General features: G+C 52.2%; 1 protein-coding gene across 5 annotated transcripts in view; it reads left to right on the top strand.

Annotated features, from left to right (window-relative positions):
- Positions 1–8,539, top strand: part of LOC109297943 (phospholipid-transporting ATPase ID-like) — a 98,564-nt gene that overhangs the window by 12,699 nt on the left and 77,326 nt on the right. For 3 of the 5 annotated variants that reach the window (XM_019518031.1, XM_019518034.1, XM_019518035.1), the window contains exon 2: positions 5,571–5,649. In XM_019518031.1, the coding sequence (XP_019373576.1) occupies positions 5,607–5,649 (43 nt within the window). In that variant the 5' untranslated portion in view covers positions 5,571–5,606. Of the gene's footprint in view, positions 1–5,071; positions 5,096–5,567; positions 5,650–8,539 lie in introns of those variants that run through there. The other 2 variants (XM_019518032.1, XM_019518033.1) reach the window with 2 other exon arrangements.

Genomic DNA, 8,539 nt, shown 5'->3' with positions numbered 1-8,539 from the left:
AAATCAATCAGAGACTGCAGAGTTTCCATCCAAATGATGATGTCATCTATGTATCTCGGGTATAGTAAGGGTTTGATGGTGCAGTTCTTGAGGAAGTCTTCTAGGTGGGATATAAAAAGGTTGGCATATTGTGGGGCCATTTTGGTGCCCGTAGCTGTGCCCATGGTCTGGAGGAAGTGTTGGTTCTTGAACCTGAAGTTGTTGTGTGTAAGGATGTATAGTATAGTATATAGTATAGTATAGTGTATGAATTCAGTGATATCCTGAGGTCTGTACTCAGAGTTGTAATCTCATTCTTGTAGATATGTGAGGCAGGCTTGGCTGCCATCCTGGTGTGGGATGGATAAGCTAGTGACATCCATGGTGATTATTTCTGGGAGGACGGTCTATGTTTTTGAGTTTTTGCAGGCAGTCAGTTGCATCTTGGATGAAACTCGGTCTTTGGGTGACGGGCGGTTTTAAGATGGGTTCAAGAAAAGATGATATTTCTTCTATCAGGGTCCCATGGTTTGAAATGATAGGTTTCCTTGTTTGTGGATTTTAAGGAGCAGGTAAAAAGTCCCTGGGTTGGGTAGTGGAGGGATCAAGGTCTGACGTTTTTCTTGTAGTTCTGATGGATATGATGCGATGGTGGTTTTGAGGAGAAAAGGGGAGTAGGGTCTTCCTCTAGTTTTGTTACAGTCGGTAATGTCAGAGAGTTGTCTGTTGGCTTCTTTTACGTAGCCTGTTTCCCCAAGTATGATGTCGGAGCGTTGTATGGTATTGCCCTCTTACATGTGTCGTGGTCGGTCAGCCATCAGGTACGTCTTGTCTTTGCGTGGAGGGTTTGTCTGTGAAGACTGGCGTGCTGTCTCGTAGCTGGAAGCAAATGCAGCCCTTCCCCAGCAGCGTGGCCTGTGCTCTGCTATGGCAATGCAAGGAGCTGGCTCGGGCAGCTGACCCACTTCCCACCCAGGGCGTCTGCTGTCTCCTCCCCAGAGCTGCCTGGCCTTCGCGCTGCTGCTTGCTGGCATGAAAAGCCCCCCTGCCTTCTCCAGTCTGCACCAGCCTCCGGCACCTCGAGGGCAGGCGGCTACTTCTGGCTGAGCTCGGGGCCGAAGGGAAAGCACGTCGGGCCATTTCTGTGGGTGCATCACGGCAGGGGAGACCACCGAGCGCTTTCCCTTGTGACCCTGGATCTCAGCTGGCTCTTGCCCAGCACGGACCTGGAAGATGTCCATGCCCAGGGGGAGGCTGTCATGGTCCTCAATCGTGGAAGCCCGCTGGCCCTCGCCAGGCTGCATTCAGGGCACGATGCCCGAGCTCTGTACAGCAGCGGGAGGAGCGCTGGTCTCCGATAGACAGTAGCAAACAGGACTGCAAAAACCCAGTGCTCTGCATCCTCAGGGGTTGGGAACTGTACCTTTAAGTGACTCCATGCTCCAGACATGAGCGGTTTTGGGGGAGGTTGTCGCGGAGGCTCATGTCAAGTGGAGTGTCCCAGGGTCAGTCCTGGGGCTGGTTTTGTTCAACATCTTCATCAGTGACCTGGAAGATGGGATGGATGCGCCCTTGGCAAGTCTGCAGATGACACCAAGCTGGGGGAGTAACAGATACACTGGAGGTCGGGTTAGGATTCAGAGAGAGCTCAACACATTGGAGGATTGGGCCAAAAGAAATCTCATGAGGTTCAGCAAGGACAAGTGCAAAATCCTGCACTTAGGATGGGACAGTCCCCTGCACTGGTGCAGGTTGGGGGTGATGGGCTGGGCAGCAGCTCCGCAGAAAAGGACCTGGGGGGACAGGGGACAAGAAGATGGACAGGAGCCAGCAGTGTGCCCTTGGTGCCAAGAAGGCTACCGGCATCCTGGGTGCATTGGGAGGAGCGTCACCAGCAGATCGAGGGCAGCGATTCCTCCCTCTGTTCAGCACTAGGGAGGCCACATCTGGAGTCCTGTGTCCAGCTGTGGGCCCCCACTACAGAAAGGATGTGGACACACTGGAGAGGGTCCAGTGTTGGGCAATGAAAATGGTTGTGGAGCTGGGGGACAGGACTGGTGAGGAGAGGCTGAGGAAAATGGGCTGATTGAGTCTGCAGAAGAGAAGACTGAGGGGGATTGAATAGCAGCCTTCACCTCCCTGCCGGGGGGCTGCAAAGAGGATGGAGCTGGGCTGGTCTCAGTGGGGGCAGATGACAGGACAAGGAGCAATGGGCTCAAGCTGCAGCAAGGGAAGCTGAGGTTGGATATTAGGAGAAACTTTCTTATGAGGAGGGTGGTGAAGCACTGGAGCAGGCTCCCCAGAGAGGTGGTGCAGTCGCCATCCTTGGAGGTTTTGAAGACCCGGGTAGATAAAGCCTTGGCTGGGATGATGTAGTTGGGGCTGGTCCTGCTTGGGGCAGGGGTCTGTACTGGATGTGACCTCCCGAGCTCCCTTCCACCCTCATTGCCTGTTTCGATGTCCCATTAAGTCACGGCTAAATCACGAGGATCCCGCCCAGCACCACAAGCGCAGGAAGAGCCCTGACCATCACACGGTGCCACGAGTGAACAGACCAGATGAGCGGGGTGGCGGAGCAGCTAGAAGCTGCGCTGGACCCAACGCGTGGGAGGCAGGAAGAGGAACATCTCTGGAGAAGGCTGTTAGGAAGCAGGCGTCTTTCTGACCGGGGCAGGGGCCCAGGCAAGTGGTTTTCAGTTAGTTGAGCCAGAGAAGACTATGAAATCGTGTCAAAAATGCCGAAGTGTGTGTAAATATGAGACCCGAGGCAGACATTTCATTTTTTTTTAAGGAACGGAAAACCACAGAAGCGCCCATGAGGCCCTGAGTTGTGGAGGGCTGCCGGGAGCCTTGATAAAAACCCGGACCATTATTAGAAACCGGAACAAAACCTGTAGTCTGTGGTTTAATGCCTGCTGAGGCTGTGGAAACTTGCCAAGAGATGGAAGTTGCCTCATCTGCAATGCAACTCATGGAGGGTGGGTGCTGCCCTGGCCCTGCCAACGTGGTTCTCAGTCACAACACCAGAAGAAAAGGGACCTGGGGATAAAGGCAAGCCCCGGCTGCAAAGGTGGCTGCCAATGCAGCGCTGACTAAAAGAAATTGCGACGCCGCTCAGCCTGTGGGAAAGGAGGGCAGAAATGCAGCAGATTTGTTTCCCTCTGCAAGTCTGCCAGCACCGGCAGCGCGTGCTCGGTGCAGACAAAATAACGGTGACAGCGATGCCGCGGTCCTGCTTCTTGGTCCGAGGCAGGTCCAGGTGCGACATCTGGGGCTGGCTGTAGTTTTGCTCAGCGATGGACAATGGCTGTGTCCGGGCTGATTCGGACAGGGCTGATCCTACCTCAGACGGGCTGGACCGGATGCCACCTTTCCAGCTCCGTTTCTCTACGATTTGATGACAGCGTCATTAGCCGGGAGGAAGCGTTTTTGCAGGAGTGATGGACACCGATGCAGATCTGTTTCATAGTAGAAGGTGATTGGACTTTCGACCTGAAAGAAAACAGGTTGCTTATTCTTGTCGATGGAGGTGGGCAGCCACGTGCACACACACACATGGAGAGAGAGTCAGGCACAGTGTGTGTGTGTGTGTGTGTGTGTGTGTAATGTGTGCACACATGCACACTATGTTCTTGTTCTATAACATTTTTCTCACTTCCCTGAGAAAGCTTTACTAGAAGACACTTGTGCTATATAGGTGATTGTACCTATTCGATCGCCTTTTGCTAGACTTAGCACACGTGACAGTCGTGTCTGACAGTTGGCCACAGTTGAGTGGACATGGATTTAAGGGGTTTTCAGTGCAGCCTGGGTTTAGACACGTCACCGTGGGTCCCCGGTGTCCCCAGGCAGATGGGTTGGTGGAAGATGATGTTCAAACAGCTACAGGAAAGGGCTGCTATTTATCAGCGTGTGATAGATGCTGCTCTGGGTTAAATGCCCAGCTCGCACCAATGAAACATTGCTGATCACCACCAGACAATTCCTGCCCAGACCAAGGTCCCTTCCTGCCCTAAACTTCTGTGAATCAGTGAATAAGATTAACCAGAAGAGAGAGCTGACACATCTGTGATGCTGGAGGAAATGGGAACATGTGCAAGTAGAGGGACGTGGTGGGAGTTGATGGCTGTCAACAGAAACAGGGTCCCAGGAAGTTGTCGCGTGATTTTACAAGGCTATTTCCTCGAATGGGCCCCAGCTTGCAAAAAGCAAGCACTTCTCCAGAAGGGAAGGACATCAGGGTCATAATCTCCTTGGTTTTGCTTGAGGAGGTTGGTTTAACAACAGCTGCAACCGGTTAATACAGCGGAGGTAACAAGCCAGAACTGGTGCGCGGGCTCCGTCGGGACAGTACTGGTATTTCAAGTGCAGCCAGCAAACCCAAGCAGTGGAACAAGGTACCTCAGACACTAAACAAGCCTTGTTAATCAGCCTAATTAACAGGCCAGTTATAATAAGGGTTCACAGTTGTACCCAAAAATGAATGGTGTTGAAATGCTGCCAAGCTTGTCTGGGAAAGGAAGAAGCATTGTGGGGACTTGTACCTTTAGGTGGTTTAGCTCCCCAGAAGCCTGCACTGCTGGAGTGTTTCTTCTCTTGGGCAGAGGTAGCTGGCACTGTGCGGTGGAGCAAATTGCTCTTCCAGGCACCCGAGACCCTGAGTGGTTCCTGGATACACGCAGTAAGCAAGTACCTAGAGGAAGTTGGATCAGGACCGGCCAAGCCCTCACCCTGCGGTAGGGCCTGCACTCGCTGGCAGTTGGTTGGAGGCTGCTTTTTGTGATATCCCAGGCTCAGCTGCACTAGAGAAGCTTTGGTTTAGCTTTTTGGGGCACTGAAGATCTTTCTAGAAAGGTCCGGTCCAGCTGAGAGCGTCCCTGGGGCTCTGGGATTTAGTGCATGTGTGGCAGGAGGGTCATTGTTGGCCTCGCAGCAATGATGCGACACCAGGCTGCACTTAGTCTAGCGTGGAGGCTTCATTCACATGTGGTTAACTCCTATGCGCATGTATAGGATGCTTTGGGCAGGGCTGATCCTGCCTCGGGCAGGATTGGGCCTGATGTGACCCCTGGAGCTCCTTCCAGCCCCACCGCTCTGTGGTTCTCTAATTCTCTGGGCGCATCTACACATGGACTTAAGCATGACTAAATTTAATTTGCATTAAGCATATTTTTGGCAGATGTTGGCACTAAAGTTAGTGTCAAGTCCTGCAGCCCTGCCATGTGCCCCTAGTGGCTGGGAAGACTCAGCACTAAAGTTAGTGCTAGTTTGCGTCTACACGTGCATTAATGCGCTTTTAACTAATCATGCCTAAATTTTCCATTTTTAATGCGCATTAAGGACGTGCACATGTAGATGCATGTCCTTAATGTGCATTAAATTAGGCTAAAGGGCATTAATTTGTCTCGTGTAGATGCGCCCCCTGTCCTGTCCGATCTCTTTGCTGTGGTGTAGAAAGGTTTGAGGGGTGGCGTTTGAGGTAAAGCTGCTGGGTTGGCTGCACGGCGGAAATCTTTTAGCCTTGCAGCTGGCTCATGTTCCCTTACACAGACAACCCCCCAGGGTCAATAACCTTGTCTGTTTGCCTGCAGGAATTTCATGGGCTTGTGCTGAAGCCAACTCTGGGGATGCCGCTTTTTGGATGGAAATTTGGGAAGAAGAAATTGAAAGGTGAGTGAGCTTCGGCCGCGCCGTCCAGGTCCCAGGGGGGTGTGTGTGCCATCTGCAGCACTTTGCCTCCCCAGGCAGCTGTGGCTGCTGAGAAGGCGCTTGTGTGCAGGTCTCACCCCCATGGAGCAGTGCTTTGTTTCCGTTCCCAGGGTGCGGTCCTCCGGGGCGGGGCAAGCTGTGCATGGAGCCCCGGGGCACCGGAGAAGGCTTGGACAAAACGGATGCACTGGGAGATCCTTGGCTTTGCATCGCTTTTCATGGCGCTGCCCCTTGGGTGTTGGTCCTGTGGCTTTGGCCCTCTAGCAACCAGCCCCAAGAGTCTGGATGGTGCTGATCCTGCCCCAGGGAACCTGGCACCAAACTGTCTCCGCTGGTGTGCTGCCTTCCTGTTTCGCCTCGGAGTCAAAGGCAGCTTTTAGACCCAAAGCACCTCGCAGACCATGCCAGCTCTTTGTTTTCACTTGATTTTTGAGTGCGGAAAAAATAACAGAGGTGTTTTTCAATTGCAAAGAACTCAGGAAGACCACAGTAGGTCCGAACATTTTAGACCTGCCGGATTCCTGTTTGAAATCTCAGGGTTTATCTTGGGAATTGTATTTGCACGGCTAACGCTGCAAGCCATCCCTGCAGCACCTTGAGGCACCTTGGCACTTCCAAGTGTTTCTGTTTGAGTCAGTGCGGCTGTTTCCCTACCCTGGAGGGGCAGAACGGGGGTACCCGTGTTTCACCCCAAAAGCCGGATGAGGCGGGTATGTGCCATCCCCCTCCTGAGTCCAGGGCTCAGCAAACTCACAGGCTTTCCTAGGAGAAAAGCAGCACCTGGTGTGGGCCTGCAGTGACCCTGGCATCAGATACTCTGCCTAATTGCTGGGCTTAGGGGCACATGCAGCAGAAATGCTTGGGCAGGGCTGGACTCTCTGGGATAGTCCCTGTTTTGACAGGGAGGCAGCATAGGCATGCCCAGAGAGGCTCTAATATCCAGATGGGGAGGATTTCACCCAGTTTGGGGCCTTTCCAACTCCTGCACCATGGCATCTAGGCTAGGCACCAGTATCTGTGTGCTTGGATTAAGAGCGTTGTTCTTAGTCCTGACCAAGCAGAAGCCTGCTTTTTCCATGAACATTGCATGTGTTGTGTTTTCTGATCCAGAAAGAGGATTTTTCTGCTCAGAGCAGCCCCAGTATCTGCTCCTCAGAGGGGCAATGCTGCAACCGCATGCATCAGCTTGTGCACTGCATGATACCAGAGGAGCAATCGGAGCTCGTGAGAGAGCAAGGAGCAAAATTCACAGGGAGGGAATTGAAGTGGGTCTGAAAACAATGGACATCGAGGGAGCCAAGGTTTAAGAGCTGAGCCAACAGCTTGATCTTCTTTTAGCTATAGATGTTTATTCCCAGATTTAGTCCTTGCACTTCGGAAGAAGTTTAAGAGCTTCCTGATGACGAACGCAGGGCATTTTCGAGTAAGCCTTTGCTTTTTCTCTTTACAACTTCCTGTTTTTTTATTCCTCCTAGGTTCCGCTCAGTGATTCTCATTGAATTATGGGAAATTAGGAGTGGAAACTAAGTCTTGAAAGAAAAGGAACAGTGTTTACTTTTACCAGGAAAAAAAACCAAGAAGTGTTTGAAGGTTATTGTTGGAGCCAGCGCAAAGCTCTGGCTCCAGTCACCGCACCCAGCACGTGTGGCGGTGGCTTGGCCCTGGGGTTGCGTGGTGAGACGGTGCAAGCCCCTGTTAGGTAGGAAGTCTTGCGAGGGAGGATTTCACCGCTCCGACAGTAAAAGTGCTGCAGGTTACAGACGGGGAGATTAGGTCATTGTTTGACCAGCGATCTGCAGAAAAACTAATATTTAAAGAAAGTGTTTACTTTTTAAACTCCTGGGTAGAGTTCCCTGTTTCACTGTCACTGATGCAACTCCAGCCAAACCAATAGATAGATGTAGGATGTGCTGCAAAGTCCAGGTCGTGCATTTGGGCAACAACATGATTTCTGCTATACGATGAAAACGGCCGAGGAGCAGGAAGGCCTGGTTCATTAGTCATGGGCTGACGACGTGGTCGCGATAGGGAAAGCTGCACCAGGAGAGGGTTTTCCAGGAGGGACGGGCAGGTTCTGCTTAGGGGAAGTTGTTGACTTATTGTGCAAATGGAGACAGATGGAGTTTACACAGCTCGATGACGGCACCCGTCAGCTCAGTGCAGAGGCAAGCTCCACCCACTGCCTCCTCAGCTGGGAGCTAAGACGGATAACACGTGTGTCTCGGTGTGGCATTGCCATGGAGCAGTGTAGATAGCCCCCCGCGACGGGACTGAGAACAGAATCTAGGCTCCAGAGCCAAACGGGTGAGGAGGGCAGTGGTTAATTAATATCTGTGACACTGGCCTGCATGCGATGGGAGCTGCTACTGGATGCTGATGGAAGGAAGGAGCCCAGGTTGAACGCGGGCGAGTTCCCGCCGGCTCTGAGCGGGTCCATATGGATTTTGAGACAGGAAAGTGATTGGCCCAATGTCCAGAGCCAGCTTCATGCTGACGTACAGCGCAGGCACCAGGATGAGCTCTGGAAATATGAGTGACGTTTCTACTCGGAGCAGGTGGGAGACTGGTTTTCATCACACAAACGTCATTTCAATAGGTTGGAAATATTGGAAGAATCATTTTGACCCCAGGAACAAACTGTTAGTTTCATCCTTTTCAAACGCTGCTTTGACTGTTATTTTAACCGGGTTTGCTGACGTGTTAGCTGTCGAAGCTGTGCGCAGCGTGGTGCGGTGTCAAACCATTTCATTGCAATACACATGGGAGGCGCATCCTTTTTAGCAAAGACGATGCGCTGCTGCAGTTCGTGTGAGGTATGTGGCAGAAAGCCACCTTGGTTTCTCCCCAAAAA

The sequence above is a fragment of the Gavialis gangeticus genome, unplaced genomic scaffold (assembly GCF_001723915.1).
Source record: "Gavialis gangeticus isolate Ggan-Ray unplaced genomic scaffold, GavGan_comp1, whole genome shotgun sequence".
Classification (NCBI taxonomy): domain Eukaryota; kingdom Metazoa; phylum Chordata; order Crocodylia; family Gavialidae; genus Gavialis; species Gavialis gangeticus.
This window is presented reverse-complemented; position numbering and strand designations above follow the sequence as displayed.